Here is a 21,258-nt window from a genome sequence, read left to right as displayed (position 1 = left end):
CTCACCCGCAAGAGAGCTGCTCTGCCAAAACCACCCTAGCTACAAATTCATTCTCCAACCACCAATTATGTGGTTTAGAGCCAGCTAGGTTTTTAAGACCCGCCCAGAAGGCCAGCGCGCTGCATCGATTGGACGAGCTCACTTCCTCGCCCACCCGGGAACTCCTTCGCCTGTCAACCTTGTCAATCACAGTTCCTCTGCCCACTCGACCTTTGCTCCTCCTCTTTCCAGTGACGCAAGACTTTGACGTGCTTTCGCGCCCCTGGCCCCCACCCGTCGCTTCATTTCCTCATTAGCAGAAGAGGAAAAGAAAGGGACGCTCTATTTTGGTCACCGAACTAGCCCTCTATTTTTCCACTCTTCTCACAGACCGTCAGGAAGGTATTTATAGCCTGAAGCCGCGCGCAGGCGTGCAAAACGGGCTCGCCGGCGGAGGGGCGCTTGCCTTCGTCCCGAAAGATTTCACTGTACTCTTGTGACGCAGATGGCACCCCCGGCTCGCCACTTTCACTTGTGATTGGCCGTAGCCGAGGTCCGTCATAGAGCCACGCCCCCTCCTCTGCCTTTTCCCCCCCATCCCCCAGCCCCAGATACTTGATTGACTACCTAGGAGGCCCCGCCTCACTCCGTTTCTGCCGCTTCGCCCTGCGATTGGTTAAGAGAACTGGCATGCTTTCCCGCCCCTCCGGAGTCTCGAGAGGCTGGCGGGACCCCGCGGAAGTTGTCAGTCAAACTCCTCCCCCCCACCCCCCCCCCCCGCGAGGCCCGTCCCCTGGGCCGCGCGCCTTTGCGCGCGCGCACACGCACACACATTTCACCCCCCCTCCCCTCCAGAACCAACCACCTTCCCAAGTAGTAGCGGTCGCTTGCCGGGGGTTCTCCGTGGGCAGCCGCCGGGCGCCTGGGGGAGGAGGTTCGGACCGCGCCGCGCAGCCCGGGGCGAGTGCGTGCGCGCCGGAGGTCGGGGCGGTGGTCCCGCGATGAGGAGCGCGCGCTGACAGGACAGAGAGGGCACGGCGGTGGTGGCTCCGAAGGACCCGCGATGGCAGCGCCCCGGGAGAAGGCTTCAGGCAGGGCGGACGGCGCTGGCAGCAGCCGCTGAGGTTGCGGGCCGGGCCGGCGGCTGACGGGGACTGAGGGGACGGCCGGCGCGCTCGGCGTCCGCGCCCCTGCCCCCTCGCCGCCTCGGTGCGTCCCAACTTCGGGCTCCCTTCCACCCGCCCTGCGCGCCCGGAGTCAACAACTTCTTCACCCCCTCCGCCCCCGCCCATCCCTCCGCCTGCCCCGGGAGAGCGCCGCGCGGCGGGGACCCGGCGGCTCCGGCGTGGAGATGCGGCCGTGAGGCGTTGTCGGGCGGCGAGGAGAAGCTCGGTGGCTCCGGGGAGCGGGAGGACGGTGCGGCCGGGGTTGCGGGCTCCGGTGGCCGCCGCTCCGCCTCCTCCTCCCGCCGCCGCCGCCGCTGCGGTCCGGGCCGCCGTGCAAGCCGCAGCCGGAGCTGCCAAGCGCCAGCGCCGCGGAGATGTCGTCGTCGTCGTCGTTGCCGCCGCCGGCGGTGGGGGCCGCCAGCGCCGCCGCCATCTCGGCTTCGGAGAAAGTGGACGGCTTCACCCGGAAATCGGTGCGCAAGGCGCAGAGACAGAAGCGCTCGCAGGGCTCCTCGCAGTTCCGCAGCCAGGGCAGCCAGGCGGAGCTGCACCCCTTACCCCAGCTCAAAGGTAAGCTCCCCCCGCCGGGTGGGGGCCTGCCGAGCCGCTTCCTGCGGGGCTCGGGGGTTCCTGCTCCGACGGGGATCGCGGCGGTGCGAACCGCGCTCCCCCTGATCCCCCCCCCCCCACACACACCTCAGTTCTGATACCTTGGGGTGCGCAGAGGTTTGCTCTTGCCTTCTCCCCGGCTCATCAGAATTCTGGGCGTCCGCGTGGCCACCACCCCTGCCCACCTGCGCGCTGGCGGGGACCCGCGCTCCCGCCGACACCCTCGCGTCCCCGGAGGCGGAGGTTCCCTTCTACGCTCGTCTCTCTTCTTTTAAGATCTGTCTGACCTTCCCACCCCACTTTACCGGGTCTCTGCTACTCGTTTTGGGCACACTCCGTGCTCGTCCTTTACTTTTCCCATTATCAAGCTGGTCTTCACCCACTCTTCTCTGAACTCGGCTTCCCGTCGATCGTTCCTAAGTTAGCGGATCAGGAATCCTCCTGCAGACAGTGGTCAAAAGTTAGCTGACCTTTAGATGTTATCTGTAAGGAAAATGCCTGGAGATCGAACCGGTTTTCGTATCTTATTTTCCCTGGATCTTTACGTTCTAACGATAGATAGTCTGCAAAATTCTCGTTCAGAAAGGATACACACTATCAATTTGGAGAGGTATAAGGGACTAGATGGGTAGTAATTGCTTTGCAGTGAAGTGGGAATTTAGTTCCCAGGGTAGTGATTACCAGGGACTTTGTAAGGTTTGTACAGTAATTCAAATTGGTATCCATGCCTAATGCTTAGCAGGAGTGCTTGGCACTCCTTTTGGCTCTTTCTTACTTTTCCCACTAGGTCTAGAAGCTTTTCAGTAAGTTGGTTCTTGCTTATTTGAGAATTAATGGCTTTTCATCTTAACAGTTTTCAGTCTTTGCTTTTTATGACATAGAAGTCACTATGATTATGTTCCTAGACATTAAAATTTCTTGCCACAAAAGAAACCTGATAGAAATCTACATCTATTTTACAAGGCCAGGAAATGAAAGGTTCCTATTAAAATAGATAAATGTTCAGCAGATTTTTCAGTTCATTTGAAAAGGATCCAGCATCCCCTCCAAGGCTAATCTGGTTCTGATTTGCCTTTGGGCCTATGAATTCAGCCCCCTTTTTTTTTTTTGGCTAGGAGTCTAAAGAAAACCCCCGGATCAAATCACACTTGACCTACAATAGCTTTGGAACCCTATTCAGATCCTACACTGCCCTGCCTGTGAAGTGCTTCTAAATCAAGGACATCTCAGAGCCAGAATCAAATTGGTTTTTAAGAAGAGGTTTGAAGATATGTTTAGTTTCTGCTAGTGCCTTTATTATTTGATTTCTTCTTAGCATGCTAAAATTGTTAAAATTTACCTAGCCTTTGGGAGGGCCTGTGCCTCACACTTTTAAGTCCCCCATAATTGCTTTTTCACTAAAGAGATAATCTCTGCCTATAGTAATGTATTTTGAAAACACTTATTTTACACAGCAAGTATTTACCCATTTAAGCTAACCTTTTTCAAAAAAGCACTATTGTTTAGATATTAAAAAAAAGTTTACCTAGCCTAGCCTAGTCCAGGACAGGCTACCATTGCTAAGACTTCAGTAAGGTAATAGCTAATGAAAATATTATCTTAGCTATTAGGATATTAAATTGCTATTCGTAGATTTACATTTTTGCCTTCAATGGAAACATGATTATTTTTATTGCTTTTGATTTTTTTCATGAATTTGTCAACTAATTTTTTTTCATTTGAAAGTTTAGTAATAGCATTTTTTCATTTGGTTTTTTAGTAATACATTCTGATTTCTAGTATTGTTCATTTTCACTTTTGTTTAGTAAAGTATGTGAATATCAAATATGTGATTAATCTCAAGCAGGTGATACAACTTTAAAACATTTTAAAAGCCTGACCAAAAAAAATTGCATGGAATCAGTAACCATCTAAGTATATGGTGTTTGGTTCAACAAGTTGACAGTGACCTAAATGTTTTTGTTTATAGTATTTGGTCATTAGTAAAGAAAAAAATAATAAAATTAGAACTTTAGATTGATTTTTAGATATGTACATCAAAGCAAAGAATGCTGTACAAGGAATTATTCAAGATACATTTTTTTTTTATTTTTTATTTTTGTCGGTCATGGGCCTTGAACTCTGGGCCTGAGCGCTGTCCCTGAGCTCTTCAGCTCAAGGCTAGCACTCTACCACTGGAGCTAAAGCTTCACTTCCTCAAGATACATTTATACAGACTTAAAGCCCTTTCTTGGAATTACCTACTAATGGGAGAAACTACTTTTACTCCAAGTGCCAAAATCCTTGACAAGTGATCTTTTGAAAAATTCATTTGCTTTGTTTGCTAGTTGGCAGTGTTTTTGTTTGTTTGTTTTTTTGGTCTGTTTTTTTGTGGTACAGGGTTTTGAATTCAGGGCCTTGCATTTGCTAAGCAGGTATTCTTGCCATTTAGCCATACTTCTAGCCCTGGTTTTTCCTTTATTTCATATTAGGTCTCTCTTTCTGCGTTGGCACAGGTGAACCACCTATGTTAGGTTTCCCACTAACAGAATAACAGGCACCACGTCCAGCTTTTTGTAGAGGAGGGGTCTCACAAACTTTTTTTCTGGTCAGCATTGACCTTGAACCTCCACCCCAACTATCAACCTCCCAAGGTACCCAAAGATGACAGGTGGGAGCCACAGGCACTACTGGATTTGGCAGTGTTCTTGATACCACAATGTTGTATGTTTTTTCTGTCAGTAGTAGTTTTTTCCATTTGTGGCTTTAACAAAAAACAGTGGAAAGCCTTTTAGTATGTGTATAGAAGAATTTTTCTTCCTGCTCAGCAATAATAATCTTACTGTGGAGTGATTCTGATATACATGGGCATCTGAGACCTTTCAAGTGTTTATACCAAGCCTGCTTAAGTTACACTTTGTCTACATGGGTTGTAACTGGAAAGGTGCCAAATACTTTTCCTTAAAGTATACTATGAGTAAGGATTAACAAAATAATCTGACTTTTTCATCTATAGGAAGTTTCTTTTTGCAATGTTTAGTTACAAAAGTTTGATGGTGAAAATGTTCAAAATAAATTAAGGAAAGTATTTAATAAATAAGCCTTTAAAAAGATGAGAGAGCTCGGTGCCAGTGGCTCATGCCTATAATCCTAGCTACTCATGAGGCTGAGTTCTCAGGATCATGGTTCAAAGCTAGCCCAAGCAGGAAAGCCCACGAGACTCTTTATTGGAGAATAAATCACCAGAAAGCTGGAAGTGGTGCTGTGGCTCAAGTGGTAGAGTGCTAGCCTTGAGCTGAAGAGCTGAGGGACAGTGCCCGGGCCCAGAGATCAAGGCCCACAACCCCCCCCCCCCAAAAAAAAAAAAAAAGATGAGAGAAAAATTGTTATGTGGGTTCCAAAAATTAAACTGCTTTATATTGTAAAGTGTAATATTTATCAACACTATCCTTTGTTATGTTAATTATGCACGCCCCTCTGAGAGCTAGATGCTAGAAAATAAAATGGGAAATATTTAGCATTTTTATTGGAATTTTACATTAGCATAGGACTAATTTTTCACTGTAAACTTTTCATTTGGAAACTACTTCTTTGGAAACTTAAAACGTAACTATTCATAGTAGGCAGAGTTTTTTCTTTTTACTCTAACCTATTTTTTATTTTTTATTATTTTTTTAATATTATTTTATTTTATTTGAGAACATACTGTACAGAGGGGCTACAATTACATGGGCAGGATAATGCATACATTTCTTACCAAGCATTGCAGCTTCCTCCTTTGTTTACCCTTCACCTCCCTTCCCAGCCTCCCCCCTCCCCTCTAACCTATTTTTTAAATTTGTTTTCATACGAATTTGTTTGGTAAAGTAGCCTGCTGTCTTACACTTACATAAAATTTAGCATTTTAAAATTATTTTACTTTTTCCTTATCTTTAATTTTCAAACAGTATTGCTCATAACCAGTGCAACCTTTAGTCCTTTGTTGCCTGCTTTTTCACAGTCTCTGGCTCAGTATAGTTATACAAATATATTTTATTGAGTCATCCTATTTCATTTTATTGATGAGAAAATTGAGGCATAAACAGATTTAGTTTCAGTCTGTGACAATATCTGGATGGTGTCGCAACTGATATTGGGACTCAGTTCTGAAGATTTCAGTATTTTTGTTAACTTGTTTTACGTAAATTTGAAAGCAATGTGGTAGAAAAAAATGAGTTACTGGGGTTATCCTTAGGTCAAAGGTAAATTGAAGGCTTTTGGAGTCATTTTCCTTATCTGTGAAATGGGGATAATACCTTCTATCCCTGGGATTGAGAGGATTAGGTGAAATAATTTAAGTGCCTAAAAATAGGCAAAGAATGTTAGTTCCTATTCTCTTTGATATTTGAAAAATACAGATTAAAAGGATTATTAATAGGATTACTTAAGTAGTAAATTTTTTTAAGTAGTAAATTTTCCTAATGCATTTAAAGCATGATTTATAGATGATTTAAGTGAAGTGAGGTAGAGCTGTAGCATTCTTTTTCATGCATATATGAAATGAAAATAGGGTAGAGTTAAGACTTTAAGATACTAAAAGCTGTAGTAAGAATACTTTTCTCTTTTTTAAATCAAAGTAATAGAACAAATCAAAATTGTATAGACATACATTTGTTACAGGGTGTAGCCAGGAGGCAACAAAGAACAATATGAAACTGGTTTTGAGATTGAAGGTCCCTTGGGATATATCATTCAGATTCTTCATTGGTCTACTCTTGGAAACTGGGTTCCACGCAAAGTACTGAGGCCTGAACAATGTTACTAATTGAAGTGCCTTGCTTAGTTAAAGCTATCTCCCTAAAGGGAAAAAATTATTGATCGTCTTCTTGAGGTGGGTGGTCTTCTAAGTTGATGTGGAACAAGAACATTGACATGATATGAAGTTTCACAACTATCTTTTGATAGGGGCACAGTACTATAATACTCAGGATTTAATAGGTGAGTTGAAATTAATCTGAATACATAAAGAGATATGTTTTCAAAGGGATATGACATTTTAGTTATTTCAGGACTGTTTTCTTATAGGACTGTTAAATCCCTTCTTGGAGACTTAATTTTTTTCCTACTTTTTTTAGGATATACTTTTTTTAGAGAAATTGCTAAATATAGTGTTTAGTGTTTGTGCTCACATCAAGAAAAAGCTTTTCTATATAAGTTGACAACCCCAGAATTCCTGTTTAGGATTCTATTGTCTCTCCTATTTTATTGCCTTTTTTGATTCTTAATTTTGGATTATTTTTTGAGGTGTCTAACTCAATGAAGTGGCAGTCCAGGAAAAATGTGTATGACAAGTTGGTCAACCATTGGGGTAGAGTACCATCCTCTAACTAGTAGATTTAAATTGCTTTCTTGCATCAGTGATGACTCACAATTGCTTTGAGCTAGTTGTTTAACCCCTTTGAACTTCAGTTTAATCATTTTCACCTGCAAGAACATTTTTCTCTTGATAAAAATCACAAAAATGAGTAAGTCTTTGTAGTTACTGCTCCCTTGAATTTCAGAGACAAAGTTTATCAACCAAATAGTTTGAAAAATAGTAAGTGTGTGTTTATTCCTTCAATCTAGCTTTTACAATGATAAGGAACTGAAGATAGAGGCTAACTTGTATTTTTATCTATTTAGCACTCTAGTTTTCAGTCCTTTCTATGTACTTGTCAAACTTTTTTTTTTTGTACTTGTCAAGCTTTTAAAAAAATATTTATACCTGGGTCTCAGTCCCAAGAGGTTCTAAATTAATTGGTCTGAGGTAGAAATGAGGTATATGTGTTTTAAAGTTCCTTTGGGTAAATTTAATGTGAAGTTAGAATTGAGAATCACTGGTTTAGCATTGTCTATTGATTTAATTCATTAATTGAGACTGTGTCCTTTTCTCTCTCATACTCATGGCTCATTACCCAACCCATTAACATTTCCTGCCCTCACTTCACCTCCTGATATTTACATTTCACTCACTTTGCTGCCCCCTATGGCTGCTAATTATTGGCTTTCCTTTAGGGAAGAATAAAGTCTGGATTTTTAGGTGTGATGAGATGATTTTGTGTAATAGATTTAGATGAATTATCACAATTGAAGCCCAACTATTACCATTAGGTCTAAGTGGCCAGTTCTCTATGGTAAAATTTTTAGAGCTGAGGCTGAACAGGCCAGGCCAGTAAAATTGAGACAATATGGTAGAGGTTTGTCTGGTTTGAATCCCATAATTCTGAATAACAGGTGATGATGACTCCAGTTCAGAATGTAAAATTGACTTGTACATTCTAGTTTACCTCTTGAAGATCTAGACTTAATATTACTGCTGAATATGTTGAATAAAAGGTATTGAACAAATGAACTTAACTGTGTTTATGATCCTGCCTTAGTTATTTGGTATCAAGAAGTATTTTTCTATAGAATGTTTTCATGTCTATCATTTTACTTTGTGTGTGTGTGTGTGTGTGTGTGTGTGTGTGTGTGTGTGTGTGTGTGTGTGTGTGTGTGTGTGTGTGTGTGTGTGTGTGTGTGTGTGTGTGTGTGTGTGTGTTGGTACTGGGGCTTGAACTCAGAGCCCAGGCACTGTCCTTTAGCTTTTTTGTTCAAGGCTAGTGTTCTACTACTTGGGCCACAGCTCCACTTCCAGCTTTTTGGAGGTTAATTGGGAATAAGAATTGTTTGGATGGGCTGGGAAGGTGGCTCATTGGTAGAGCGCTTGCCTTGCATGCCTGAGGCCCTGGGTTCGATTCCTCAGCACCACATAAGAAAAAAGAAAAAAGCTGGAAGTGGTACTGTGGCTCAAGTGGTAGAGTGCTAGCCTTGAGCTGAAGAGCTGAGGGACAACACCCAGGCCCAGAGTTCAGGCCCCACTACCAGACCCCCCCCCCCCAAAAAAAAAAAAAAAGAATTGTTTGGATGTTCCTACCTGGGATGGCTTTGAATGGAAACCCTCAGATCTCAGCCTCCTGAATAGCTAAGGTTATAGGCAGGAGCCACCTGTACCTTCATCTTGACCACAAATATTGTGTGTGTGTGTGTGTGTGTGTGTGTGTGTGTGTGTGTGTGTGTGTGTGTGTGTGTGTGTGTGTGTGTGTGTGTGTGTGTGTGTGTGTGTGTGTGTGTGTGTGTGTGTGTGTGTCCATCCTTGCCTCCAAGCTCTTCCTTTTTTTTTTTTTTTTCTTTTTTTAAAAAATAGGGTCTTGCAGCCAAGGCACTCATGACTCAAACCTATGATCCTTGTTACTTGGGAGGGTGAGAAGGAGAGGATCATTGTTTGAGGTCATCCTGGGAAGAAAAAGTTTAGTAGATTTTCTTCTCAGCTCATACCTGGTACTCATAGCTGGTACTCATAGCTCATGCCAGGCTAACTGTGGAAGAAAAATCTTCAAGACTTTGTTCCCATGGAAGGGAAGCTGGACACAGTGGCTGTAAGAGCCTGTGATCCCAGTGACCCTAGCAAGCCTAAAGTAGGTGTATATCTGGGCAGAAACAAGATTCTGTTATAAAATTAACCAGTGTGTATGTGTTGGGGTGGGGGGAGATAATATTTTATATGTGACTCAGCAATTTCATACCAGCCTAGCAGAAGCTAGCTGAAGCCCTAAGTTCAAACCCTAGCACTACCAAAAAAATAAAAATAAGGCCTTGCATTTTTGCTCTGTCTTGGACCACAATTTACGTACTATGCTTCCTAAATAAATTAGATGACAGATGCATATTACCATATTCAGCTTTTGATAGAGATGGGAGTTCTCATTAATTTTTTGTTCAGGCTGGCCTTGAACCTCCGTCTTCCTAATCTCTACCTCCAAAGTAGCTATGATTACATGACTACCATGCCAATTTCACAGCTTTTTATTGAAGGTAGGGCTGTGATGAGCCAGGGCCATTTTTACTTCATGCTCCTAGTTTTTCTTTGTTTTTTCTGCTAACCACTTTGAGCAGTATGTGTATTTGTTTGGGATGAATGTTCAGTTGTTACATAAGATGTTCTCTTTCTAGAATGAGATAGTAAATTTTTTCATGTGAAAGGTGTCATTATTTGTTTTCTCAACTTCATTGTAGTACCAAATAGAGTGTTCTGTGCATAATAAATGTGGTTCTGTAGACAAAAGAAATTAGGTATTGGTTGTCTTCTAGTCTCCCTGTTCCCCCTTCCCATTCATTGTAATTTTTTTTTAGTAGTGTTTGATGATCTCTACAAAAAAGTGATGCTCGGGGCTGGGAAGTGGGCTCAGTGGTAGAGCGCTTGCCTTGCATGCCTGAGGCCCTGGGTTCGATTCCTCAGCACCACATAAGCAAAAAGAAAAAACCTGGAAGTGGCGCTGTGGCTCAAGTGGTAGAGCACTAGCCTTGAGCTGAAATGCTGAGGGACAGCGCTCAGGCCCAGAGTTCAGGCCCCACGACCGGACCCAAAAAAAAAAAAAAAAGTGCTCATCTGTTTTATTTGCTTTTTAATTTTTTTTTTTTTTGTCAGTTGTAGGGCTTGAACTCTGGGCCTGGGTGCTGTCCCTCAGCCCTTCAGCTCAAGGCTAACGCTCTACCACTTGAGCCATAGCACCACTTCTGGCTTTTTCTGCTTATGTTGTGCTGAGGAATCGAACCCAGGGCCTCATGCATGCAAGGCAAGCATGCTACCACTGAGCCACCTTCCCAGCCCGCTTTTTAATTTTAATTATTGCTAAAATGAACTGAAATTTTGAGGTCTTCATACTGGGATAATTGTAAATATAGGTTTAAAACAAAGGAGTTTGCTCTTGTTTTTTGCCAATGACTAGTACGAGTGGTCAACTGATTTGTTGGTAGGAAAGTTACTTGTAAGGTTTGCGTGGAAAAGAAACACAAAGTTGACTCTCATTGACATGTGCATACTTAAAATGGAATAAATTGAAATGATTTGTTAATATTACTTTTAAAATTTTGAGGTACAATCTATATATAAGGATATACTTGAAGGAGATGAAAGGAAGAGATTTAAAACATATAATTACTTTTAGTGCATTATTAGGTAACAAGAAACCTAATTGCTGGAAGACTTTTACATGTCAGGCTGGGTTTATGCAAAGCAGACTACTTGTTCTAGCAGGATAACCTGACTAATAAGCAGTTTTAAACTTTTCTTAGGTCTATCTTTTTTAACTCTTCCCTGAAGGAATTTGTTTATGTGGGCTTTTTGAGTAATTAAGGAATTTTAGAAATCTTGTAATTTTGATTCAGAAAAGAAAGCTACTTTTTTTTTGTTTGCTATGATAATAGGTTCACACGATGAAATTCAGAGAACCTATTTCTGATTTGGGTACTGAAGACCATTGATTTCTTGGGAACATACTCCTCCTACTGGAATGGTAATGCAAGTTGCACCTACTCTACAGAGCCACATCATCTAGTTAGTTGAGCCTTCCTAGTGCTAATTGGGACCTCAGACGTCATTCTTTTCAGCCTCCTTAGGAATTGATTCACTCTTGTTCGAAGTAAATTAGCATTTTAGTTACTTAATCAGAAAGCTTTCTATAAAGAAGGGAGGAGAAATGAGAGGTTTTAGTCCTCAGATACTCGCTAGTTGACAAACATAGATAATGAGTAAACAGGTTAAATGCCTGAAGCTAATTTTTTAATGACTGGGCAGGAATATAAAATCTTATAGTTTCAGAAATCATACTTTATGTTTAGTTTTGCCTTTATTTCACATTTTTTAGTAAAGAGTGTTTTAGTCTTATGGTTATTATCAGAGTTCAAAGATTATTTGAACTCATTGTTAGCTGTGTATCTCTAAACTGGTAAAAGTGAACGGGGTAAAAATAAATAGGCTTTATTTGATTAGCCAAACTGAATGGATTTTTAAAAATTTCAGTAGACTTTTCTAAAGATATCTGTTGAAGTTGTAAGAAGACATAAGGCCCACCAGAGCATCTTTTCTAAAAGCTTTTAAAGCAGAGAATCTTTGGGGCTGGGATCGTGGCTCAGTGGTAGAGCGCTTGCCTTGCATGCCTGAGGCCCTGGGTTCGATTCCTCAGTACCACATAAGCAAAAAGAAAAAAAAGCCAGAAGTGGCGCTGTGGCTCAAGTAGAGCGCTAGCCTTGAGCTGTAGAGCTGAGGGACAGCGCCCAGGCCCAGAGTTCAGGCCCACGACCGGACCCAAAAAAAAAAGAAAAGAAAATTGGAGCATACTTGTCTTAATGTCTTCTTCTTCTTCTTCTTCTTCTTCTTCTTTTTTTTTTTTTTTTTTGTAACACAGTCTTTCTGATCAATTTTTCCCAGTTTGAGAAAGGGAAATAAATTGGGGCAAGATATCAGGCTTGTATGTAAAAGTCAACTGGGTTAATTCATCTATCACTTTATACTACTGATTTTTATTCTTATTAAAAAAACTCCAGACAAGATGAAATTATTCTGTCATCACTGTAAGTAGTTTTTCAGATGTATTTGTGTTTCCAGTGAATGAACTAGCTTTAACTTTGAATTCAAACTGGAACTTAAGTAGCAAGTGTAACAATGGGATAGATCTCTGGTACATTTATTTCCCATAGGCATATTTCCTTTGTAGGAAATTTTGTTATCCCTCTCAGGTGTGATCCTACACATTTTGAGAACTGCTTTTTTTTCTTTTTTTTTAGGTCCAAGTTAGTACTTGGACTTGGTATCCGATGCTTTCTCGCTCATTGGCTAGTGCTCTGCCAACTTAGCCATGCCTTCAAAGCCCCACCCCCTTTTCTTTTTGGTTGGTTGTGGAGCTTGAACTCAGGGTCTGGGCTCTGTCCTTGAGTCCTTTTGCTCAAGGCTAGCACTCTACCACTTTGAGCCACAGCACCACTTCCTGTTTTTGAGTGTTTAATTGAAGGTAAGACTCTCACGGGGACTTTTCTGCCTGGGCTGGCTTTGAACTGCAATCCTAGGATTATAGGTATGAGTCGTAAAAGCTAGAGAAGTAATGCCTTGGGGTTGGAGGTGTGAGTCAGGTGGTAATGCACAAGCCAATGAGCAAAAACATCAGATACTGAGTTCAAATCCCAGTCAAAAAAAGGGGGGGAAATATCTATTTAGAGTACAATAGTTGCTATGAGTCATAAGTGAGTCTTAAGTTTTCATAATTTTCTAAAATAAATTCATTTAAAGAATGTCATATTCTTAAATATCCTGTTCTTTTATAATGGCTTTATTTTTATAAAAAAACTGTTAAAAATAACTCAAGATATATTACAAAGGTAGAAAATGAAACTCCTTATTGTCAGGAAAACTCTCAAACTTGCAAGCATCTTCCCATATTTTTCTGTTGGAGAAATCATGCAGTATATTGTATGTTAGTCTGTAATCTGTTGATTTCACATAATATAAATAGCATTTTCCCAAGGAAAATAAATGTATAATTGTTACCAAATATAATTTTTATTTCTGGAAAGGCTGAATTAACTACTTTGAAACCTTAGTTATAAATTCCTTATATTAAAATAATTGTTTTTTCTTTTTTTAGTGTTGGGGATTGAACCACAAGAAATTATTTCTGTGTATTTAATTAATTTATAAAATTCAATTAAAAGAATGCACTATCTTTTCAAAATCAATACAATAGTTTTCATATAGTTTCAGAATTCTTTGATTCCCAACCTTATACCCATTGCTCCAAAGCCCAACTGTGATGGAGAGAATCAAGTTGCCTCTGCAGCATAGAGCCTGCTGTAGGATTTGAACACCTTGTTAAGGAAGGTAATACTTTATTCTGTAGAGTAGGTGGTGCTTCTTAAGAGTTATAGGCAGGAAAGAGGGTAAAGAGAATTTCACAGCTATAAAATTGAAAATAACCATTGTAATATTTGCTTTTTCCTGAAAAGTCTCCAATGAGACTAAAGATACTTCTAAAGACATGTTTTCTTAATGAATAGTGGGTTTTACATTAAATTGGAATTAAGGAAATGATACAAGTCTTCCATTTATTCTCCTAGGCAGGAGACTGGTTTCAGCACTTGGCCTACTAAGTTCCACATCCCAGGAATCTCTATAACATGCCCTATCCACTCATCTTCATTCCTTGTTCTTGCTGTATAATCAAAAAGTTTGTTCATACAAAAGGTAACATACAATTAATTTTTTAAAATAAAAATTAACTTCTATAATGGGATAGTTGTGGATATATTTATATTTGAATGGTAGTTGATTAAAGCATGCAAGTATTTATGCCTTTGAAAGCTTTAGATATTAATCTCAGAGTTTTCTTTGTAGTAGGGCTTGAACTCAGGATCTTGAACTCACTTACAGCTAGTGCTGTACTACTTGAGCCACACCTTCAACCAGCTTTTTTTCTGGTTAATTGGAGATAGGGTCTCATTAACTTTTCTGTTTGGGATCCTCTAGCTCTCAGCCTCCTAAATCTCTAGGATTACAGGTATAAGCCACTGGCCATTGGCTCTAGGTAAGAACTCTATTAAATTATCAAACTGATAGTGTATATGTGTTGAACTTTACAGAAGTGTGATGTCTACGATTTTTTCTCACCATTTTTAATTGTAATGAAACCACAGAACCTTAACTATGTCATATTTAGTCAAAATGCTGTGTCACTTGTTAATAAATATATCCACTGTTACTTTATAACAGCCTTGTCTCCAAAGCTTCAAATAAAGGCTGATTTTAGACTCTTAGTTATTAATGTTCTAGGGGTATTGCCAAAAAAAGCTACATGTCCTATATTCTGTGCCAGTTTCTTAAATTAGAATCTTGGATTGCATCCTCAGCGTGTCACTGTAGTGGAAGTGGTATTGCTAGGTTGCTATGATACACAGTGCTTGTTCCATAATTTGTAGCATGAATCCTTCCTACATGAGATCTTACTTTAGGTTTCAAATATGTGAGCAGAAGTAATTGGAAATGTGATCTATAAGACTACTTCTGTTACAAATAATTATACCTGCTCCTTCAAATATTTATCTTTAAACATAGAGAAGTAACAAAGACCTTAATTATTCCTAAGAAGTCTATCACATTGATCTTACTGAAGATGGACAAGAAGAGGAAAGTTTGTAATAGTATATTAATATTTCATTGTATTTATACTTGTTGAGATATATGATATATATATGCATGCATACATATGCATACATATAACACATATGATACATATACACATGTATATATGTGTACATCTATATGTGTGTGGATATATATAATATATATGTATGTATTTATTTTTTGGTGCTGGTCCTGGGGCTTGAACTCAAGAACTGAGCAGTATCCCTGAGCTTTTTTGCTCAGTTAGTGCTCTATCACTTTGGGCCACAGCTCCACTTCTGGTTTTCTGGTGGTTAATTAGAGATAAAAATATCACACTTTCTTGTTCAGGCTGGCTTTGAGCCACGATCCTCAGATCTCAGCCTCCTGAGTAGCTAGAATTATAGGCATAAGCCACCAGCACTCAGCTATAGGCAATACATTATATTAAGACACATTTAAGATAGTACCAACAAAACCTATAGGGAAAAATTCCAAATTATCTTACTGTACTAATTTTTAAAAATCAATTAACTTAAAACCATACATAATGTTACTTCTTTTTTTATTTTATGTGTTGGTTTTAAAGTTCCCTTTTATCTGTTATTTCAAAGACTTTATCAGTCTAGTTTAGTATAAATTAAGTGCAACTTCAGAGATTAAACAAGGGGACTGAAGGTTGTCTTCTGTTTACATTTGTGGTGGACTGAAGTTTATGTGATTGTTCATCAGTGTCTTTACCACATTTGATCTGTGTAAACTTTTACTGTCATACAGTGATGCCTTGGTTATTTGATATGAAGAAAATATAGAGACCAGGACTGGACTACATTTTTTAAATAGTTTTATTAAGATATAATTCACATACATATATAATTCATATAGTATACAATTCACCTACTCATACTATATAATTTAGTACCTTTTAGTATTTTCACAGGTAGTGCCACCAACAGTCAATTTTATAATATTTTCATCACTTAAGAATGAAATTGCAGGGGCTGGGAAGGTGGCTCAGTGGTAGAGCGCTTGCCTTGCATGCATGAGGCCCTGGGTTCGATTCCTCAGCACCACATAAACAAAAAGAAAAAAAGCCGGAAGTGGCGCTGTGGCTCAAGTGGTAGAGCGCTAGCCTTGAGCTGAAGAGCTGAGGGACAGCGCCCAGGCCCAGAGTTCAGGCCCCACGACCGGACCCAAAAAAAAAAAGAATGAAATCGCAGGAGGGGATAGATGGGGGGGGGGGGGGAAGGGATGAGAAGGGGAAACAAAGGAGGAGGCAACAATGCTTGATAAGAAATGTACTCATTACCTTGCCCATGTAATTGTAACTCCTCTTTACGGTATTTTCACAATTAAAAAAAATGAAATTCTATATATTCCTTTATCAACTTTTGTTTTCTTAGAATTCCCTTTTCCCCAGTCCTAAGCAACCACTAATCTACTTTCTAGCTCTGTATATTTCTGTATGCATAGTCCCTGAGCTTCTTTTGCTCAAGGTTAGCACTCTACCACTTGAGCCACAGTGCCACATCCGGCCTTTTCTGTCATGTGGTACTGAGGAATCCAACCCAGGGCTTCATGTATGCTAGACAACACACTCTACCACTAAGCCACATTCCCAGCCCCTGTATGGTCTTTTGTGACAAGCTTTCACTTAGTATAATGTTTTCAAGGTTCATCTATGTCATAGCATGTAGCCATTCATCATTTGGGTTGTTTCTACCTTTTGATTATTCTGAGTAATTTTGCAATAGACAGTCATGTACACATTTTTGAGTGAATATATATTTCTCTTGGGTGTATGTCTAAGAGTAGAATTTCTGGTTCATATGATAATTCTGTGTTTAATTGATTAAGGAACTACTACACTATTTTTCACAACCGCTACATCATTTTACATGTCTTCCTGCAATGTATGAAGTTTCTGATTACTCCACATTCTTGCCAGTACTTTTTCCCCCTTGGCATGGATGTGAATGTATTATATTTTAATCAGAATAACCTTCTCTATTGCTTTGTCTTTCCCTGGCCCACTATAATGTTCTATTGATCAACAGTTTTCATTTAGATATTATGCCATCTTCATACATAGTTGCAGTGTATTTTGGTATTATTCGCTCTTCATCATTCTTTTTTTTTTTTTTTGGTCCGGTCGTGGGGCCTGAACTCTGGGCCTGAGCACTGTCCCTCAGCTCTTCAGCTCAAGGCTAGCGCCCTACCATTTGAGCCACAGCGCCACTTCCGGCTTTTTTCTTTTTGCTTATGTGGTGCTGAGGAATCGAACCCAGGGCCTCAGGCATGCAAGGCAAGTGCTCTACCACTGAGCCACCTTCCCAGCCCCTCTTCATCATTCTTTATCTGACTTTGTTATAGCCATTCTAATAAATGTGAAGTATTGTCCTCTTATGGCTATGATTTGAATTTCCCTTGTGACTAATAATAGGCATCTTTTAATGTTTATTGGCCATTTGTATAACCATTAAAGTCCAGTCTGATGATCCCTATTGTTGATTGGCCTGTTTAGTTGACTCACATTTAATGTCATTATTGAAATATGTGGATATATATCTCTTTTTCCTTTTTGTTTTCTGTGTTCCTTGCATCTTTTTCCTGCTAGTTTTATTGGTTTTAGAAATGGCCATTTTCTTTTTTGTTTGGTTTTTTTAATTGTGAAAATACCATATAGGGGGGTTACAATTACATGAGCAAGGTAATGAGTACATTTCTTATCAAGCATTGTTGCCTCCTCCTTTGTTTCCCCTTACCATCCCTGCCCTCCTATCTCCCCCCGCCCCATTTCCCCCCCAAAATGTCTATTTTCTTATTGAGCATTTAAATTTGTTTAATGAAGCTTTTCAGTATGTATTTTTGAGGATATTTTTTCTTTTATTTAATCATACACATTTTAATTTATGGGTGGCTCAGTGGTAGAGTGCTTGCCTTGCATACATGAAGCCCTGGGTTCTGTTCCTCAGCACCACATAAGCAAAAAAGCTGGAAATGGTGCTGTGGTTCAAGTGGTAGAGTGCTAGCCTGGAGCTGAAGAGATGAGGGATAGGGCCCAGGCCCAGAGTTCAGGCCACAGGACCAACCAAAAAAAAAAAAGAATTCAGTTCAAATTTATACTTCATTAATTTCAGTGAGATATAGAATCATTACTCAAATTTTCTAATATGACTATCATGTCTTTTTGTTATACAGTCATGTATTAATAACTCCAACATTAACTTTGCATTAATTTTTACTTTCCTACCAGTAGTTATTTCTTTAACTCTGCACTTCACTGGTGTTATTAGTAAATATATTCAATTCCTATATATTAACAACTCAGCAACACTTTTTTACTTTAATGTTTTATGCAATGGCCTGTAAAAACCAGTTAAGAAAGAAAATACACTTAAAATGTTATATCTGTACAGTTACCTTTATTGATGTCCTTTGGGTTTTGTCAGATACAGTCATACAGATTAGCTTCTGTGGTCACTTGCTTTCAGCCTGAAGGAATTTCGTTAGTATGAAGGGAATTAGCTGGCAAGCCAGCTAACAATATTTAATTTTTTTTTTCTGCCACGAAATATCTTTGTTTGATTTCATTTATTTAAAAAATATTAGATATAGAATTTTTGGTTGAGAGTTTTTTTCTTCAAACACTTGGAATGTTATTCTGTTTTCTTTTTTTTTCTTTTTTGTGTGTCCTGGAGCTTGAACTCATAGTCTATGCTCTGTCCCTGAGCCTTTCTGTGCTCAAGGCTAGCACTCTTACCACTCAAGCCACAGCAACACTTTCGGCTTTTTCTGCATTTATTGGAGATACAATCTCACGGACTTCCTTTCCCAGGCTGGCTTTGAACTATGATCCTCAGATCTCAGCCTCCTGAGTAGCTAGGGTTACAGGTGTGAGCCACCAGAGCACAACTTGTTATTGTTTCCTACTCTCTGATGTCTTTGCTGTGAAATTAGTTAATAATCTTAGTTCCTCTAAATAACTAGCTGATTTATTTTGCTGTTTTCAAAATTTTCTTCTTGTCTTTGACTCTCAGCGTTAGTACAATCAATCTGTGGGTCTCTGAATTTCTTCCTGGAGTTTTTGAGCTTAGATTTATAAAGTTAGAATAATTCAATACATTTGGAAAGTTTTTAGTCATTTCTTCAAGGTGTTTTTTTCCCCATTTCTCTCACATTTCTCCCAATACTTCCACTATTTTTCTTCATCCTTTTTATTTTCCATCCTTTAGATTGTGTAATCTCTGTTGATGTATCCTCAAGTTTCTTAATATTTTCTAATGCCAGGTCACATCTCCTAATGAGTCTTGTTAGTGACTTAAAAAATTCTCTTATTTCAAATTCTCTCGCCAGCAGTGTTCTCTACTGGGGGGACATACTAGAGTTAGAATTTGGGCCTCATGCTTGTTAGGCAGGTACCTGACCCCCATCCCTATTGCTCTGGTTATTTTTATGCTGCTACTGGGGCTTGCTTTCATTTGGCTTTTTCACTCAACTCTGGCATTCTACCTCTCAAGCCACACCTTCACTTTCAGCTTTCTGCCCTGGTTGATTTCAAACTTTGATCCTCAGATCTCAGCCTACTGAGTAACTAAGTAACATTACAGTGAGCCGCTGGTGCCCTGCTTTCTCTGGTTATTTTTGTGATAGGGTCTCAGTTTTGCTCAGGCCAGCCTGAATCTTGATCCTCCTCCTCCATAGCTAGGATAGTACAAGCTGCTATGGGAATTCTTAGGAACTTTTTACCTGAGTTGGTGCTGAAGTATGATCCTTCTGATCTGAGTTTCTTGTGTAGCTAGGATTACCAATGTAGGCCACCACACCCAGCAGCATCTTCTATTTAACTGTCACCATACCCTTCCTCACTTCTTTAATCATGCTTCCTTTTTAGTTCTTTAAATTCGTACATGCATGCCTTCCCTCCCTCTTTCTCTCTTCCCTTCCCTCCTTCCCTTTCTCCCTCCCTCCCTCCCTCCCTTCCTTCCTTCCTTCCTTCCTTCCTTCCTTCCTTCCTTCCTCTCCTTTCTCTGTTCTCCATTTTTTGTGTGTGTGTGTGGTTCTGGGAATTAAACCAGGGGCCCCATGTGTACTAGGCAAGCACTCTACCACTTGAGCTATGTGTCCCCCCTCCAGCTCTTTTGGTTTTTTATTTTGTTTCTGAGATAGTGTCTCACTATGTTTTCTGGGCTGGCCTTGAACTCATGCTCCTCCACCATTGATTCTCTTACTTTTGTTTCCAGAGTAGATGGAACTACAGGTGTGTGCCACTTTGCTGGACTGAATGTATTTATAATGGTTCCCTTGAAGTTACATTCCTCGAAGTTATATATCCATGTCTGGTTACTCTGAAGTAGTTTCTTCTAATTGTGTTTATTTTCCTTTTTTTCCTGGTCTATAGGCCATATGTTAAAGAAGGAAAGAAGAAAGGGGAAGGACGGAAGGGAGGGAAAAGGGATGGGAGGAAGTGAAGAGAAAGAAGGGAAGAAAGGGTATTGATTTCACTCTTTTGGGGGCTTATTATTGTTTGTTTTTTTGTTGATTAAGTTTCCCCCACCACTGATGCTCTTCAGAGAGACACTACTTTGGTATACCTGATCACCCATGTGGCAGTGCATATAATCATTTGTCTTTCCTGACCATCCCAGCTATTAAGTTCCACTATTTCCAGCTGACTGCTTAATTGTTTCCAGCAGTGCTTTGGGGCACAAATGGTTCTGAAGGCTATTTAATCCAGTCAAATTGAGGCTTTGAAGGTAGTTTTCAGGGTCATTATTTGATACTTGTTCTGACACCAGGAAAGCTCCTTCAAGTTGGTCCTTTTCCTGGATCTCCCCTGGATCTCCCCTGGATTATGGGTTAGCCCTGGGTAAGCCCTGGGTATTCTTGGAGTGTAGAAATGCTCCATTCCCTTTCACCAGGAAACCTGCTGTTTTTGAGAGGAGCCTTTGCAGTCTTTGAGAGTACTCTTTGACTTGAATGCTTTTGTACTCTGTTGCAGATGAATTCTTTTTCCAGGAAAAGATGTGGAATAACTTGTATGGGTGAGGGGCAGTAACCTGAGGTCTTTTTGGTTTGCCAGGGTGATTAGGATCCCAGTATTTCAGTGGTGCTTTCTGTCTCTCAACTGCCCTTGGACAGAACTTAGTCTCATTAGCAGGTAACTATGGACAGCCTGAGAAATGTCAGTGTCCTGTTTTTTACTTGGAAGAAAGTTATTACTGAGCTTGAGGTGGAGGGATCTCTGTGTTCTTAGATCGTGGATCTCTTTGAATGGAGTTACTTCCTGGCTTCAGCCAAGGCAGTTCAAATAACCATTGTTACTGAATTTTCAGACATTCTTGATTAGATGTTTCCATTTGCTATTTATCCTTAGGATTATTTCTGGAGACTTAAATGGTTTTTATTTTAAAATAAACTTGTAGGTTGGGGATGTATAGCTTAGTGGTGGAACACTTTTTTTTGTTGGTCGTGGGGCTTAAACTCTGTCCCTCAGCTCTTCAGCTCAGCGCAACCTCTATCACTTGAGCCACAGCT

The 21,258-nt window shown here is 40.3% G+C and overlaps 1 protein-coding gene across 2 annotated transcripts in view; it reads left to right on the top strand.

Moving 5' to 3' along the window:
• Positions 1–1,426: 1,426 nt before the first annotated feature.
• Ppp2r5a (protein phosphatase 2 regulatory subunit B'alpha) overlaps positions 1,427–21,258 on the top strand; it is a 55,501-nt gene continuing 35,669 nt past the window's right edge. Inside the window, exon 1 of one of the 2 annotated variants that reach the window (XM_070041540.1) lies at positions 1,427–1,715. In XM_070041540.1, the coding sequence (XP_069897641.1) occupies positions 1,520–1,715 (196 nt within the window). In that variant the 5' untranslated portion in view covers positions 1,427–1,519. Of the gene's footprint in view, positions 1,716–13,688; positions 13,807–21,258 lie in introns of those variants that run through there. The other variant, XM_070041541.1, reaches the window with a different exon arrangement.

The sequence above is a fragment of the Dipodomys merriami genome, unplaced genomic scaffold (assembly GCF_024711535.1).
Source record: "Dipodomys merriami isolate MVZ:Mamm:240054 unplaced genomic scaffold, mDipMer1.0.p SCAF_31, whole genome shotgun sequence".
Taxonomy (NCBI): Eukaryota; Metazoa; Chordata; class Mammalia; order Rodentia; family Heteromyidae; genus Dipodomys; species Dipodomys merriami.
The sequence above is the reverse complement of the archived record's forward strand: the minus strand, read 5'-3'. Positions and strand labels throughout refer to the sequence as shown.